At 42.3% G+C, this 18,467-nt stretch overlaps 1 protein-coding gene across 6 annotated transcripts in view; it reads right to left on the bottom strand.

Moving 5' to 3' along the window:
* The window catches only part of RHBDD1 (rhomboid domain containing 1), a 125,257-nt gene that overhangs the window by 45,687 nt on the left and 61,103 nt on the right, over positions 1 to 18,467 (bottom strand). For 5 of the 6 annotated variants that reach the window (XM_047721155.1, XM_047721160.1, XM_047721156.1 and 2 more), the window contains exons 4-6: positions 16,120 to 16,208; positions 12,609 to 12,665; positions 5,529 to 5,672 (exon numbers count right to left, since the gene is read on the bottom strand). In XM_047721155.1, the coding sequence (XP_047577111.1) occupies positions 5,529 to 5,672; positions 12,609 to 12,665; positions 16,120 to 16,208 (290 nt within the window). The remainder of the gene's footprint in view (positions 1 to 5,528; positions 5,673 to 12,608; positions 12,666 to 16,119; positions 16,209 to 18,467) is intronic. The other variant, XM_047721159.1, reaches the window with a different exon arrangement.

Here is an 18,467-nt window from a genome sequence, read left to right as displayed (position 1 = left end):
TACTCTGAAAACTGGAAATCAAAGAGAAAAAATAAAGCATTTATCGAGGCTGTTTAAAAAGGGCTATCCATTCTATCTACTTCATGAGGGAAAGATCTTCTTTACTTAAAAAAAAAAAGGTAGTAAATAAATGTACTAAGAATGACAGATTCAAACCCTGACGAAGAACGAGGAATGTTTCCAGCTTCCCTCTGGGGTGTAGAAAGCTAGGAAGAGCATCACTCTTGTGATAAACATAAATGCAAGACAATCTGCAAATTAGTGACTTTTTCTCAACCCATCACGGAGCTCAAACATCTGGACAACTAACTAGACGGAGGTCTGAAGAGGTACCAGAGCACTTGCTCACCTAGTTCAGACTCCAGTGGACACTAATAAAAAGAATTTAGCCAAAACTATGAACAAATTGCTAAAGGCTGAGTGTGAGCTAGCAAGAGCACACAGGATGTATTCAGAGAACGTACATCACAAAGTACACTGGGGGCTACGACAGAAGAGAATTCACACGCACTTTTAGGCTCTTCTCAGAACCTCTTGTGGGCAGAGGCCTCCCAAAAGGGATGGGTGACTGTGCCCAGAAAGCATCCTTTGTCCTTCCTGGTTCAGTCCTAGGAGAAGGAACAGCAGCCCTTGCAGGAAAGGTTTGTAAAATAGGCTGCCCAGATCCTTCTTCTCTATCCTGGTCAACAAAAAATGTCCAGTGCCCAGAAGAAAGGCAAAAGCCACTGTTTCCCTAACAGAAATGGTGAAAACCAGCGACGCTTAGGAAAGGGGAAGGGAATAAACAGGGACCTCGAAACCTGGGGGAGGGCCAGGAACACCTCGGAGGCCACACCTCCTCCAAGTGAAGCACCCAGTCACTAAGATCGAGGCCTAATCAGAGCGTGCCTCACTTGCCTCCCACCCCTGGACTGCAAAGCCCAGAGTGAGAAGCAGCAGCAGGGGAGCCAGGGAGAGAGGCATGAAGCAGAGGGGATCTACCCAAGCTGCAGCACCGTGGAAGGGCTGAAATCCAAGGTCAAGCAGACACGGAGTAAACCTCATCAGCCAATCAGCCCCCACCCCACCCTAAAAAACAAGGTAACACTGGAGGGCTCCGAAAGTGTTTGTTGTACAGAGGGTAACCACAGCAACAATACACTTCGGTATTACTGAGAGCAGTTTGTTTAATTCAAAAATGCAGTATGCGGGGCGCCTGGGTGGCTCAGTGGGTTAAGCCTCTGCCTTCGGCTCGGGTCACGATCTCAGGGTCCTGGGATTGAGCCCTGCATCGGGCTCTCTGCTCGGCGGGGAACCTGCTCCCCACTCGCCCGCCCCCTCTGCCTACTTATGGTCTCTGTCAAATAAATAAATAAAATCTTAAAAAAAAAAAAAGCAGTATGCAACAGAACAAGTAGATAATCAGAAGGAATTAGAAGACCCAGGTGCGCTAGACTAAGGCAATCTAATTAAAGTGTAAGGAATATTCCACCCAACCAGAGCAGAATACAGCTCTGGTCTGGGGGCATGGGGCGTTTTCACCATGGAGGGCCATAAATTGGCACAACCAGGTGGGACTTATCCTGGGAATGCCTTTGAAAATCAAAATAATTCCGTATGTCAACAGACTAAAGAAGAGGAAAAAAATAATCTCAATGTACAATTTTTTTAAAATTACTATTTACAAATAGCATACTTTCCCCTCCAAAAAACATACTTAAGTATAAATCGAAGATAATACACGGAGGATCTGTATGTTCCAAACCTTCAGTGGTATGAAAATCTGATTACAATGTAACACTGAATGAAACTAAGTAAGGTACAAAATAGTATGTATATATGGCCAGAATTTTATAAAATAAAACTCAAACAAGTATTTTTTCCATAGAGAAACAAAGGCAAAAAAGTATTAAGGCTAAAACAATGGTTCTTTGGTTTCTTGTTGTTAAGAAGGAAATCACAAAGTGTTTTACAGAAAATAAAACTAAAGTCAATATAAACAATTTATAAAGCTAATTCATTTGCTGCCCCCTGTTACTGTATAATGCACTTCATGAAGTCTACTCAGGTCAGTTTTCTTGGAACTAGTTCCATAGGCTCTTAGAAAACATTAATTTAATAAACTGGTCTCCTAACTGCAGAACTAATTAGAATCATCAGAATACCAGTGCCATTCTGGGTCTTTAACAGGGTACAGTTTGCTATATGTTCATAGTTTGGCAGTGTTTTCCAAATTAATTTGAATGCAGTACGTGTGGAGGGATGGTGAGAGAGAGGACAGGGTTGTTTCGGCTGACCTTCCAAAGTAGGTTGCAGATATCACATTATTTTGCTTCTAAATACTTCAGCGTGTATGTCACAAGAATAAGGGCCATTCTGCTACTTATCCACAATACCATTATCACATCCAAGAAGTCTGATTACTTCCCTAACAAATTCTAATATCTAGCCCAAATACAAAATTCCCGTTTCATAAAAAAAGGTTTTGTAGTCAGTTTTTCAAGCTTTTCATATTATGTTTGTTATTTCCTTTTAATAAAAAACCACACCCTGGGGGCACCTGGGTGGCTCAGTGGGTTAAAGCCTCTGCCTTCGGCTCAGGTCATGATTCCAGGGTCCTGGGATCGAGCCCCACATCTGGCTCTCTGCTCAGTGGGGAGCCTGCTTCCCACTCCTCTCTGCCTGCCTCTCTGCCTACGTGTGATCTCTGTCTGTCAAGTAAATAAATAAAAATTAAAAAAAAAAAAAAAACACCACACCCTGTTTTTTTTCTTTTTGACATGGACCCCCCTCCCCAGGAGACCACTCTCATTGAATTGCAGAAATCCCATGTTTTATCTGATTATTTTCTCCATGGTGTTACTCAGCTTGTTCCTCTATCCCATGCAGCTCCTATATATTGATGCTTATACTGGAAGACTCGTAATTAGGTTAAATACTTGTAGTGAGAAGACGTCACAGCAAGAACATGATGCTGTGCTCCTCATACCACATCATACTGGGAGACACCCAACAGGCCGCCTCACGGATAATATCGTTGAGCCTGAATGCGGCATTCAGGTGTTTGACTGCCAAATCTCTCCATCGCAAAGGTCCAGCTCTCCCTTTGTTCTTAGCATTTCCACCATGACACGACACGTCATCACTGTCCTGCCTCTCAGGAACCTTCTAAGTGATGCTTTTTGTAGTCCTTGATGGTCTTTGCAGGACCACCAGTTATTTCATTAGGTACCTTATTAATTCTTATTTACCTCTTGAAAATTTCTGGATAGGAAAATTCCGTCTTTGTGATGTATAGGTATGTGGGTTCTGACAAATACAGAGTTTTGTACCCACCACAATAATAAGATACAGAATAGTTACAGCACCTCAAAGTATTCTCTCCCACTGTCCGTTTGTAGTCCTAAACGAAGTCTGGTACAAAGTCCATGCTCAGTAGCTTCACTCCAACCTTACTTGTTCCAGATTTCCTGCCTCGCCTAATGGTGATTAAACTCCTGTGTGCGTAGGAATAAAACCATGAAAATTTATTTTAGTACAGGCTCTGGGGCCCTACCCCCAACTCTAGAAAGGCTAAGGCATGCTGCTTGTGATCGTGATGCTAGCAAAACATCGAGTATATGCAATAAAATGATTATGAGCATGGCCCTAATTCTCTACCTTTCCTTCTATTTATGCTCTTTGCAGTGCGACTTTGCAGCTCCTGCCATGAAAAGACGGAGTCTGTTACTGAATCCCATGAGTCTGGGCGGTGACTTGTGGCGGCGGCAAAATACAGCGGCACTGGTGAGGCACTAGCACAAGCCTTGCTGGTTTCTACTCTCCTGGAACCCTTGGGTAGAGGCCTGGCAGATGACCCTCACCAGCCTGCTGGACCTGGTGGGGTGTGTGACCTCACCTCCACCATCGCTTCTGACGACAGTCACTCAGGCAAGTCAGTCGGGTCACCCTGGGCAGCCAGCTCCACGCAACCCACTGTAGACACCTTAGCACGAGGGCCAGCCCAAGATCCCGTAAGCTTGGCCAGCTGCCAAATACGCTCAAGAGCAAGAAGAAATGTTTATTGGTTTTAGCCATGTCAGGGTGATGTGTTATACAGTAATAGATGACTTGCACACAATTCCGATACTCTTTACCCAAAGAATACTGACTTCTCTCTTCCTCTCCATTCCCCGGCCCTCCCTCCACCCCGCTTCCTCATCTGGACTTTGATTTCTTGTTCAGATGGCCGCCGTCATGCTACCTCCATGCACGCTGCTGGTGTTGACTGTGTTCTTCAAAGTCGGAAGCCATGTGGTCATGATGCACTCATCCCTAGCATCTAGCGCCGTGCAGGGCCCCCAACAGGTGCTCAATCCTTGTTTGTGGAATGACCGACGCCAGACTCCTAAAGCACAGCTCTGATCATGTCACGCCCACACACAGGACCCCACTGACACTTCCAGGACTTAGCGGGTCTCTTTTCCACCTGGCCTCCTTGATTCTATGACCTCTGTGATCAGGCCGTAGCCTCGCTTTCCACTTTTCTTCCCCTTCTTCTCTTAAGGCCCTGTTCCAAAGTGAGGGCTGACTGATAGCGCCCTTACTTCCCTGTCTGTGTGATACTGACTCCTGCCCACATCTCTGTAAACCTGACACATTGCTGAAGATCCCAGTCCTCTGTGAGAGTCTGGCAGGCCTAGTGAAGGGAGAGCTCGCCCCTCCTGTCTGCATCTAGCACTTAGCCTGAGCCTCTCTTAGCTGAGCACTCCCACCCGAGCATCTGATACTATGGTCATCTGTCCCTTGTGGCCTCTCGCAGGCATCTCCTCTACCTGAGACTGTGAACTTTTTAAGGGAGAGTACATCTTTTACCTCTCTGTATTCCCTATGGTACCCAACGCAGACCACAAAACATAGTCAAGACTTTCATAAATGCTTACTGAATGAACAGATGGTTTTTCATCACTACTAAAGCCATAATAACAGTAGCAAGTCAAACCCACACAAAAGTGGCATGATAAATGCAGTGGTTTTCATACATCAATCCATAAAAGAATCTTCTGGAAGGCCTGTTGAAAATACAAATTCCTAGGATCTGCCCCCAAAGAGATTGGTTCAGCAGGTCTGGAGTAGAACCCTAAGTTTGAATTCTTACCAAGCAGTCCACATGACTTTGGGGAAGGTCTGTGGGCAACACTTTGATATACACAGTGACATACAGTCTGCTTTGTAGATATGAAATCCAAAGTAAACTCCTTTTTTCACATACCTCAGTTTTTTTTTTAGATTTCTTAACTGTAACACCAAGGCACTGAGGAGCGCCACGGGCCTATAAAAAGACCAACTTTAACAATACCTACATAGTCTGGCACCTTACTAGCTTAGGTTGCTGGGAATATGGTATCACACCCCATTCTTGGTAATCACAATCTGCACACATTTTTTTTCATCTACATATCCTTTTTATAAACTATTTCAAGTTTAATTTGCTACAAATAGTCCTTTTTTCAGACCATCTCACCATGTGAGGTATGCTGTAAATTAAGTGAAGGGCACAACATTCCTACCTCGGTCCCAGAGGCTGGCTCTTAGTGCTCTCTCCAGCTGTTCCTCCTCACTCAGTCCTGCTGTGTAGGCATCATAGTTCCTGGGTATTTCTTCAGAGTAAGCTGGCCAGCCATACTGGTAAGAATCCTGATATCTGGAGTAGCCTACAGGCACAAGGAAAGGGTTATAGAACACGGCCACGTACCGCTCTTTCCATTCTTCGTATTTATAAGCAAAGACGATAATCTATATCATCATTTTGAGTACAATTATAACCCTCAAAATAAGGAAAGATGACAAATGGAGAAGTCCTCCATGAGCGTGGGCAACTACAGTCTTATCACTGTTGTACCCACAGTGCCCAGCGTGGGACTGGACACGCGTGTGTGAGTCCTTACATGCCGAAGAGGAACAAGATCTGAATTTACAAAGTCTGAGGGGTACCGGAGAGGGGCTGGTATAAGCTCTTTTCATCTGGAGTGGATTCAGAGCTATACAATACTTGGAGTGACTTCTCTGTGAAGTCCTACCTGGAGTGAAGGCAATGGTTGAAATGATAGTTGATAAAGCCTTTCTGTCTTGTGGATCCATACAGTGAAAGGCAGACTAACATTTAATGCAGAGACCATGGGATTTCTGTGCTGGGTGTGATGCTTTGGACAGTAATCATTACATTGATATACAAGGCGATGTATCTATAGTTATAATTTTATGTCAAAGAACATAGTTTCTATTAACAGCACTTTCAAGAAATTGGTTGCTAGATAAAATGAGAGAAGAAACAACCTGCTCATTAAATAATGCTTTAAGTATCAGACTTACATATCCCATTAATGAGGGTCAATTACAGAGCAGAGTTCATTTTTGCAAGGTATTTTCATCAATCTTTTTAAGTTGGTTTGAGTTTATTCCTTATATCTTCTTTAATTGCGCACTTTAATGTAATTTGTTTGGAAGAGAATTTTTCCCCCAAAAGATTACCAATCTAATTTTCGTGTAATGAAAGAGTTGTAAGAGTCTGTTTAACTTTACTCTTTCTTTCCTTCATTATCATACCCTTTGGGGATGAGTTTGCAAATGTTTAATTAATGTGCTTTTTGTTGTTGATGAACATTCCTACCCTTTACTTTGAGTCCTGTGTCATAGGTCTCCATATCATCAACTGAGTACACACCTGAGTTTAAATTTCTTACTTCTTTAAGACTACAGGGGGGAAAAACCACACACACACACACACACACACACACACACACACACAATCAAGTCAAAAAAAAAAAAAAAAGGAACACTATAGGGCAGAATCTGGTTAATTAAGATTTCATATTCAGAATATTTGTTAATTGGTCCTGAGGCTATTTTAAAGTTTACTTTTGTGCTGGTTATAAATAAAATACAAGATTAAAAAGGAAACAGTTTAACTATTTCCATTAAAAATCTTCAGGCACCCCAAAAGTATTTTCATATAAACAATGAAATGATAATAAAACACACTGATCTAGTTTCAGCTGATAATCTAATGTAACTATATACATTTACATAGTATTTATCATGTTATATGTATCTATTGATTATGTTTTATAGTGGCCTTAATGAGATACAACTGACATACTATTTAATCCACCAATTTAAAGTGTACAGCTCAATGGCTTTTCATATATATTTATAGAGAACTGCCATCACCACAATCAATGTTAGAACATTTTCATCACCCCCAAAAAGAAAACTATACCATTTAGCTATCATCCCCCATCCCTCCCAGCCCTAAGTAAGCACTCATCTACTTTCTGTCTCTATAGCTATACCTATTCTGGACAATTACAGATATGGAATCATAGAACATGTGGTGTTTTGTGTCTGGCTTATTTCATTTTGCATAATATTTTTAAGGTTGGTCCATACTGTAGCATGAATCAGTACTTCATTCCTTTTTTGTGGCCAAATAATATTCCAGGCATGATTATATCACATCCAGCATTGACAGACATTTGGGGTTATTTCGACCTTTTGACTCTTGTGAATAACACTGCTATAAACCTTCATGGACAAGTTTTTATATGGACATGTGTTTCATTTCTCTTGGGTCCATACCCAGGAGTGGGTTTCCTGGGTCATAGGGAACTTCTTTGTTTAGTCATTTGGAACTGCCAGAATGTTTTCCAAAGTTGTACCACAGTACATTTCCACAAAGCTATGGTAATGGGTTCAGATTTCTCCATTTACTATCTTTGTAATTACAGCCATCTTAGATGGTAATTACATACCATCTTAATGGTATCTCATTATGGTTTGGATGACTAATGATACTGAGCTTCTTCTCATAGGTTTATTGTTCATTTGCACATCTTCTTTGGACAGCAATCTATTCAGAGCCCAATTTTTACTGATTATTACAACACCCTTCCTTCTTGGTAATATTTTACAATGTCCTTGACAGTCACAAAGTGAATGATTTAAATAAATAAAATTGTTCAGGATTTGGGGGACTGATTCTGACAAGCCTTGCTCTGAAAGTAGCAAAAACTTGGTGGGAATTTACTAAATACCTCCAATAAGCCAACTTTCACATTCTCTCTCCTATTTCCCATATTAGAATATTAACATCATGATATTTAGAACAGGGAAAGGATATAAGTAAATTTCCAAAATCCTCACAATAGTATAGGACTGAAGTTGGATCTGCATTCATATTTAAAAATCGACCACCTTCCTCAAATTGGTCTCTTACTCAACAAACCATGAAAAAAAAAAAAATTTAGCTCCCATTGTTATGTTGGGGAACACCCACCAGCAAGTTTCATGTCCTAAGAGTAAAGAAGAATATGACATTGCTACAAATACTGTTTCCCACCAAAACAACAACAACAATAAACCTTTCATATAAGGGCAAATGGGTAAAATACAATCATTATGTGTACTTCACAAAGAACAAAAGAAAGGGGCAACCATTCTAAAACATAACAGAATACTTACGGATAAGTCACTGAATACCATGGTATGCTTCAGCAATCCCTGAACAGAGAGGCTGCCCAATTCCCTAAGAGTACCAATTATTTTATTGCTACACAAAAAAGCATATTGGGCACTTTCCCATATGACTCATTACCACTTTTAAACCCCCGTGGAAAGTCATCCTTTCTAGAAGGTCTAAGCAGCACTTCTACCCATCTACCCTCAAAAATGTTCAGCTCATTCAAAACCCAGAATAACCACAAAGCTCTGAATACCTGTCTATGCAGATACCAGAAATACTACACACATCCACAGAGCTTCAATTGCCAGGTAAATTTGCTACAATTTGAGGCAATATTTTCTTGACACAGAAAAATATTTTTCTTCGTGTTATTTCTTATTTAAAAAAAAACCAACCCAGCACGGCCTTAATGAAACAAGGTCTACAACTCTAAACATCTGAATATTATAAAACCTAATTTGGTACTTGTCAGACAAAACATAGGGGGGATAAAAGGGAAAGCTTCAGTGTGTTAAGTCCAAAAGACTAGTGTGGTTAAACGTTCTATATCATCAGTCATAAATCATCAAGAAGACCAAAACTCCTACCAAAATCTATTATAATAAGAGCAGGTCTCCTAGGACAAAAAAACTTCTTCAGCTGTTCTGCTGTCCCAATCAGATATTTTTAAATCTTCATAATAAACATGGCTGGAAAACCCAACAATCAAACACTTAAGATAAATAAGTTTAAATTATATCCTGCGATGAAATTAGCAGTTTAATATTCTTTTGTAGCTATATACTTTGGCTCTGTAGTAAAAGAAATGCTGGTTATCATTATTCTATTAACTACTCCATCTGTTCCTTATACACATACCAGGATTTCATGGCAAAAGAGATCAAGAAACACCACCAAGATTAGAAAAATTGGTAACAGCTTTTTAAACATTCATGAGGTTCTTTGACCTGTAAACACTCTTCCAGCTAAGGACGGCCATATTAAGAATAAACCATTACTTGTAAGAGATACATAGGCTCTCATACAAGTTCCCTAGATGACCATTAGCATGGCCACCTGGCCCTTACACAGCTCTGCTTTTGAAGAAATCCAGTAACTTCGGAGGAAGGAATATACATACTGTAATCTTACAGGGGATAAGAGAGAAAGGTAAAAGGGGTTTTTATTTTTGCCTTTAATCCTGTGGTCTATGTCTGGTAGGCTTATGCCTCTTCCATATGAAGGAGGAAAGGAGGTTTTCCCTTTTACTTTTTTTTTTTTTTAGATAAATGCCAAAAAATTGTGTGTGGGTGGGGGGAGACGATAAGGGGAACTGCCCTATTTTGTAAGGATAAATCAGGAGAATGGCCATCTCCTATCCCTGTAATACAAGAAAAAGCAGAGGCAAGGAATCAGTGAGTTGCATTTTCAGTCCCAGTTTTATCACTATTTGTGTGACATTAGCCAAATGATTTAACATTTCCAAACTTCGGTTTCGCAGAGATCACACGAGACGTTAGGACTGGGGAATCTGCGATAGGTTAAGGTATGTCTGTGCATGGGTATGTTCTTATTCTCTTTGTCCAGAGGAACATTTCTGTTACTTTCAGGGATTTAATAAATTAACCAGGCGAAAAGTCTTTTATCCTCTATCAACTGCCAGGTGTTAGGGGCCCTGTTCTATGAGGAGTAGAGAGAATCAAGTGACTAAAAAGTGGGAAATCACAATGGGAGAGAGAACCAGTATGGTCTTCCTGTCCAACCCACCTCTTCCTAGTCACATAGATTTACACTTAAGTCAGTGTAAGCTGGTATCCAGGACTGACAACCAAAAGGAACAGATGCTCTTCCAAATGAGTATATTTACAACTTCGTCAATAACTAATCATTACCCTTCTTTTTAGGTGGGCTGGCGTTGTCCAGCAACTGTTCCTCTCCTGTACCCAGACCACGTTTCTAGTGTTTTTATCATCCAAAGTAGCAGAGGCAAAAGCCTCGAAGTGCACCTTCATCGAGGACTTCGACTGCTACCTGACATCGGGGAATTCTGCGCGTGCGCCAACATACACCGGGTGCCCTTTGCCTTCAAATGGTGGAGCATGGTGCCCGAGCCCCAAGCGTAGCCCCGCCAGCCCTGGCCCAGCGCGAACAGCCCAGTCATCGCATTCTGCAGCACTCCGATGGCCTGCCTGTCCCTCCCCCAAGCCATGCTCGTCCCTCAAGGTATTCTGAGGGGGCGGCAGACGCGGCTCAAATGTGCTCGAACCCCCTTGGAAAATGGTCCTCAGCTGAGAAGTGGTTACTAAGTATCCATTAAAGTCCTAGGTGTTCCCAAGGAACACTCACTTCTGTGGCCTCCAAGTCTAGTTAAACCCCATCATCTAGGCCTATGATTTTTGTTCTTGATCTCATTAAAATTACCTGGGAAGCTTAGGGAAAAAAAAAAAAAAGTCCAAGTCCCTGTCTCTATCCTCATTCTGATTTAATTGGTCTGGGATGAATTCAAGCTATGGATATATTTAAAAACAAAACAAAAACAAAAACCCTCCTCATATATATAAAAACCTTCCATATATATAGCCAGAGTTAATAATCATGATCCAAGCCTTTATAACTACATCAAAAACAGAGTTTGAATGTAACTCCAGTAGTATCACTCCACTGATTAAGCCCTTCAGTGGCACTCCCGCACATTGTGGATAATCTCCTACAGGCCCTTTAATAAAAGCCTGAAAAGCTCTTTCTTCCCCCATTGCTTTCCTTGACTTCTACTTATTCATTCAAGATCTTGCCCTCCACTTCCTCTGAATAACGTCCAGGAACTGCAACCCTCCTCTCCTCCCTCTCGGGCTGAACACTGCGTGCACCGCACTCATGGTGCGCAACTGGACTTCTGTGCCAGAAGGAGTAACTGTGCCAGAAGGAGTAACTGGGACTAGACTAGCTCTTCCGCCGTAGCCAGGTAGAAAACTGGAGAACATAAACGAAACGAATGTTTTCAGACACTGTGTTACAGGCAATGCAAGATTTTGAACCTTGAGAGAAAGGAAAAGGGGCCTGGAGGTACTTTCTTGACTATGGTGTAGGGACAGGGGACACAAGCAGGTGCAACAGACTCTGAGAGCAGAGCTGAAATTTGGAGGGCAGAGAATAGCAAAGGAGAAAACTAAGCGTACGCAAAGACCTTCAGAAAACCTGCATGGGTCGCCTGGAGATTTTGCTGAATTATTAAGCCATGCATGTGTGAGTGAAATGCTATGGGACCAGGCAAAGAATGACGAAGAGCTACAAGTTGAATGATTCCAGGAGCTCAGGCAGGGCTGGGAGACCTTAGCTTTAGAACCAACCAGAAGAGAGAGCCCTTGTTGACCAAAGACCATTCAGGAGAGATCCCAAAAAAGTGATACCTCAGTAGTAGCACAGAATTAACCCTAGAATAAAAGTTACTTTAGATCCACCTTAAAGGACTTAAAAGCAAGTGCCAGAGGGATCCAATGGTTCTCCAGTGAAATGACTATAAAAGACACCCAGACTTCCATAGCCTATGGGTTCTTTAACATGTGTCTGCTGGAACTGGCCCTGAGAACTGCCAGGCAGCCTCCCCAGCATGTTAAGGGCCTTCGTCTAAAACAGGGCAGATGCTTGGACAGGAAGCCCTTCAGCATATTTGCAAGGACATCTAGAAAAAAATACGTTCTCTTCTTTAAGTCACATGGTATTAACTACCAGAGGAATGCCTATCTTAGCCTCAGAAGTTAGGCATGATTCTTCCTGAATGTGTAGGTGGGGTGGAATGCAGAGAATTGTAGATGAAAACCTGACTTCCAACACTCAGCAGGCGGTCTGGGCTTGCAGACTGAGAAGCAAGGGGCCGGGTCTAGTCTGAATCTTATCATGTCTGAGAGAGCTCATACCAATCATACAGTATTTTCAGGCCAATATTCCCTCCTTCCTTGGCCTTCTCTACCAGGTCACCCAAATACGCTTCCTGGGCTCTGGCTCCCTCTAGCTTTCAGGCATGTTAATGGCCCAAGTACACACGTGCAGAAGACCCTGGGACACCATAGCTGGATTACCCCTCAGCAGTTCAATGGTAGCGAACGCTCTGATTTTTGAAGATAAAATGTATTAAATGAAACAAAGTACTTACCTGAACTATTAACGTGGTACTGCTGTCCGGGATAATGCATATTGGAGGAAAAAACGCCTACATGAAGGAAACAAACATTTTAACTGTGGCCGTAAGAAATTCCCCACCCCAGCTTTACTGAGGTCTGACTGACAAATAAAAAATTGCATGCATTCAGGTTGTGTAACACGAATTCTTAAAATTCTTAAACATCTTTTTTTTTTTAAGATTTTTATTTATTTATTTGACAGATAGAGATCACAAGTAGGCAGAAAGGCAGGCAGAGAGAGAGAGGAGGAAACAGGCTCCCTGCTGAGCAGAGAGCCCGATGTGGGGCTCAGTCCCAGGACCCTGAGATCATGACCTGAGCCGAAGGCAGCGGCTTAACCCACTGAGCCACCCAGGCGCCCCAAAATTCTTAAACATCTTAAAGTGTGATATAATTCTTAAATTCTATCACACGATGATGTGATATACACATACATATGAAATGATTACAGCAATCAAGTTAATTAATACACTTATTACCTCACATAGTTACCGTACTGTGCCCATGTAAACATAAGATCTATTCTCAGTAAATTTTAAGTATACAAGATCATATTATTAACTGTAGTCACCATACTGTACATTAGAGCCCCATAATTTATTCATCTTATAACTAGAAGTTTGTACCCTTTGACCAACATCTCCCCATCTCTCCTATGTCTCCGGCCCCTGGCAACCACTGTTATACTGATTCCATGAGCTCACCTTTTTTAGATTCCATATTTAAGTGAGATCATATGGTATCTGTCTTTCTATGACTTATTTCACTTAGCATGATGTTTTCTGGCTTCATCCATTTTGTCACAAACAATAGGATTTCTTTCATTTTTATAGCCGAATTAAGTCCACTATACACACACACGCAAATGCACATGTGTACACACACACACTCTCCACATCTTCTTTATCCATTTATCTGATGGACTTTCATATCTCCGGACTATTGTGAATAATGCTATAACAAACATGAGAGTGTGAACATCTTGAGACACTGATTTCATTTCCCTTTGGATATATACTCAGAAGTGGGACTGCTGTATCATAACGTAGTTCTAATTCTTTGAGGAACCTCCATACTCTGTCTCACAAGGGCTGTATCAATTTACATTCTCACCAACAGTACACAAGAGTTTCCTTTTCTCCAAAACCTTACCAATGCTTGTTATCTCTTGTCCTTCTGATAGCAGCCATGCTAACTCTTCCCTACCTCAATCTGTATTACAAAACCTTAGTAATCCAACAGCAGGGTACTGGCATAAAAACAGACCCATCAACCAATGGAACAAAACCGCCAAAAGTAACTGATGGTCCTTCCACCAATTAGGAGGTTCTTTAAAACAAACCCAAGGTCATTTCAAATGATTTCTAAACAATTGTTAAAATAAACTCCCTTTTGTTTGGGGCGAGCCCTATGGGGAACAGAATGTGGGGAACCTTGAAACCCTTCAATTCTTTCTGCAGTGCCTAAGAGGTTCCTGTTAACCTAAGAGGGTCTTTGCCTTTCAAGGTAATGAGGGCCTTGAGGCCCCTGTCCCAGGAGAGATGATCTGGCTATACAGAGGACTTGCCCCCAACAAGACTGCTAGGAGATCCAAGGTTCTTACTGGTCTTCCTCCATTCCTAAAAGGGCAGTAGGACCAAAGGTCAATTCAGCCCTGAAGGGAGAGACCAGCAGGGGAGAGCAAGAGGCACACCCTCTTGTGTGATGCTGTTTCTCTCCAGCACCTGTCAGACAGCAGCGTCATACACTTGGCTCTTTTCCACAGGGTTCCTGTATCACCTCAATTCTCAGGTCACTCTAGAACTTTCTCCAGCTTCCCGGGTCGCGGGGGGGGGGGGGGGGGGGGGGGGGGGGGGAGGGGTTGCGCTGGGTGGCGAGGGGAGGGGACAGCAGGCAGAGAGATTGCAAGATATTTGTAAATAGCAGTGAGTGTTTGTTTCAACTTCTCATGTCTAATTTTCTATTGGATTACTTTGAAAATGACACGGTGTAAAAAGTAAGTCTCCACAGAAGACAGGCAAGGTTTTAGGAGGAAAGCTAAGAGTGTAAATGGTATAATTGTGGGGAAAAATCCTCTTTAAAATCAAAATACTTCCCTAAATTCTGTAAAATGTCTGCAAAAGCTTTACAAACCACTTCAACTTCAGACAAACATAGAAAATGAAAGAAAACATTAAACTCCCAAGAATCATTTCTTTTCCTTTATTCATACTGTGAGCATTTGGGCAACAAAGCTCATTACTAGATTTCCATAATTAAGTTGTATCAAAAATATAATGGAACTGGACATTTTCAATAAATGCAGTTCCCGCTGCCTTCTCCAAACACACACGTTGAAAATGCAGTAATAGGCAAATGCAGGAAAATGGGAATGTGTTTAGATGCAACACAGCCTGTAAAAATCATCTGAAAGTGAACACAGCCACTAATAAGGATGGCAGCACAGTGCCTAGAAAGCTTTCTAATATCATGAATATTATATGGTTCTCAAGAATACCAGTCATCGACACAAACTGTTCAAACAAATTATTTATGGTCCAAGGAAAGGTAAAATAGTCTCAGAAGATTTCCCATGAATAAAAGATGAAATACTGGAACTCATATGGTCTATAAAACAAGTGTTTGCAAAATAGCTTTCCTATAAGTCAAAGCCAGTATAGCATTTTTAAATTAAGAGGGCTAAAAAAAGTTCATGTATTTCTAAATAAAGTATTTTCATTGAGCATCAGTTTGAGAGGGAAAAAAGCCAAACAAAACACCAAACAACCAACAGCAAAACTTGTAAAAGCGGGAGCCCTGCTTCAAGGACAGCGGACTCAGATATGCATCTTGCCCTCCAAGAACCTAACGCGCTCACTCCGACTCCTTTCAAATCCTGGCCTTGACTTCAGATTTCCTTTTCTTTTTTACCTCTGCCTTGCATATACATTAATCCATGGAATGCCACAGAAGAATGCATTATTTTATTTATTTTTTTTAAAGATTTTATTTATTTATTTGACAGACAGAGATCACAAGTAGACAGAGAAGCAGGCAGAGAGAGAGAGAGAAGCAAGCAGGCTCCCCGCCGAGCAGAGAGCCTGATGTGGGGCTCGATCCTGGGACCCTGAGATCATGACCTGAGTGGAAGGCAGAGGCTTAACCCACTGAGCCACCCAGGCGCCCCAAGAACACATTATTTTAAACCCACTTAAGTTGTCTGCATTTTCAAGAAAATCTCGGTGTTCTGGAGTACCGTTACTGCTGAAGGGAAACATTCTGCTGTGTCGCCTAAGAAAGCTTCAGGTTTACAGTTTGGGTTTGCCACCCCTTCTTTGGCGCAGTGTGAAGAACAGCACCAGCTGTTTTGCCTCTTGGTTTAAAAAGAGCCTATGAGCGAATTCCTAAGAAGAACCACAGGGAAACCTGGGGTTGCCCCTGTTTCCGTTAAAATTAAGATGAACTTCCAATGCGTTGTCAGGCCAAAGGTGTTTTGTTTGGTACCTGCACATTTTTTCATGATTTTCTTCAGAGGCCCATGAGTGTACATCAGTCCAACAAGAATCCCGGCCAGATGCCCGGCAAAGGAAGTCCTAGGAGAGAAGGAGACCCTTCGTGAGTATTTGTTCTGCCTCTGAGTTGCTACATTCTGTATTCTCATTAGTCCAGGGTATGTTAATTTGTCACAGTCTGCAGGCTTTGTTCCACAGCATGTCCTTTATGCTGAGCAGCATTTAACTCTGTCCAAAGAACGTTTCCTACCTTAAAAGAAGGGAAAAAAAAAAAGAAAAAGAAAAAAAAGAAAGGTACAACGACTAACAACCACCATGTGTTTAAGATATAATCTCCTTCCTTGACCCAGAGAAGCAGGCTGGCTCCTTCAGAGCCCTGGAAGCCTTTGGTCAAGACAACCCACTCTGGTTCTTCCAGTTTTTCTCTGTGGCTCTTATCCCAAAACATAAATGAAACCAGTTTTCTCTGAATTCCATCTTGAATTATCCAGTCACTGTGAGGCCCACTAGCTATCCGTGGAGCAGAGCAGACGGCTGTGTTTTTACCCACCACTGACAAGTGAGGCAAAGAGCACGAGAAACCCAGCAGAGCAGAGACACTGGGTTGTCCACAGTCGTTTCCCTGAAGTTGTCTTCATGTGTACCTTTCAGTCACTTAGCAAAAAGACACTAAACTGTAAACTTCTAACCTGAAAGATGAGCTGGGGCATTAAATTGGTTCCATTTCTCTTAAAGTAGCATCTAAGCTTGGTGATTCAAGCAATCCCCAGCTAAGTCTTCGTTAAATGAGACGAAGGATAAATGAAAGAAAATCACCTCCCTGGCTCCCTGCCCCCTACTCTTGCTATCGGTGCATCCCACACTCTGCTATCAGCTGTTCCAGAACAGTGAGGATGTCATGTCACCGCCAACCAGGGACACTTAGTGACCCGTCTGCTTACAGTCAAGGTCTCTGGGCACTTGGCCTTGCTCATCCCTTCCTCCCACTCTCATGTCCTATGCAGCCCATCTCCTTGCTCCACGGCCAGACCCCCTCCATGCTCACAGGTGACCACAAGGGGAGCTGAATGGCAGGCACCCCTGCCACAAAGATATGTCCCTCTTTCCTTCCACCTTCCCCCAGTCACTGCTTCTGCATTTCCTATAGCCTGTTTGTGGCCTGCTGGGTTGGGACATGTTTACACATTGCCAGTCTGTCTCTCTCACAAATTCCCTGAGGGCAGCAATGATGTCTTCTTACTCATCTGCTGTGCTACATTAGGGACTAAAAGCAAAAACAAAAAAGGTCAAGTGCATGAATACTTCACAGATTGTGGAAATGACCCTCACTCCAGAAGTGGGAGCAACCGAAAGTTATTAAGGAGCTGATGTAAACTCCCGGGGCACAGTGAATTCTGCAGCTTTCACATATGTGCTGCATGGTCCTTGGGCTGTGCCTGGCACGGGACACTCGAATATGGGCTGAATGAATGATCCAAGTGTCCCAGGACTGAAGGCAAGTTAAACCCACTACATCTTCAACTTAGAACACCTAGGGAGCCAGGGCAGGGATGGAGTTCGGGGCCTGATAATGTGGACCCCACCCACTCCCCACACCCAGCCCAGGAGACCTAGAGTCAGAGCCAACACCCTTCCCCTCCCCCTGCAGCAAAGGCCCTAGAGAAGCACAAGTAAGACAGCCGCAAGTCATTCTCCCTGTTGTAGAGCTAGCAAAAAGACCAGTTGGAGAAGAACAGACAACAGAACACTTCGGACAAAAGACGAAAGGCAGCGTTCTGTGGACAGGAAGGCACTGCCGTTTGTTCCATCGGACAGTTCAAACCCACTGTTGCCCAGGCAAGCTCTTGCAAACGTCCACACACACGGCAAGTGACAGTGTGTGTGCTTCCATGCATATGCACACACACGCTTCACACAGTCATTCTTTCAAGAGAGCTATTCCTTTCATCACATAGGTTTACCTCAAAGTATGTATACCCTGATAATAGAAACATGGGATCAGACGCTCAGGTTCCCATTTTTCAGGGAAGGATAGCATGAACTGTGCTCTTCAACTTTTCAAAAAAATAAATAAATAAAATTGTGCTTACTTTACTCTATTTTTAGGCTACAATAAACTCTTCAAATAGTTCTAGGAATGGCAAAGAAAGTGATAGTTTGAGGGATACAAAAAAGCAGCCAGAATACTTTTTTTTTTTTAAATAGTAACCTCGATTAACGGAAAAGAATAAAACAGCATCAACATTTTTAAACCAATCTTTATGGTGAATCATATAGATGTAAAATAACATGGGAGAAAATTTCAATTTAAAACGCCAGCCTATTAAACAATCAGTCCTG

This window comes from Lutra lutra, chromosome 3, assembly GCF_902655055.1.
Source record: "Lutra lutra chromosome 3, mLutLut1.2, whole genome shotgun sequence".
NCBI classification, from domain to species: Eukaryota; Metazoa; Chordata; class Mammalia; order Carnivora; family Mustelidae; genus Lutra; species Lutra lutra.
Note: the sequence above shows the minus strand (reverse complement) of the source record. Positions and strands in the feature narration are given on the sequence as shown.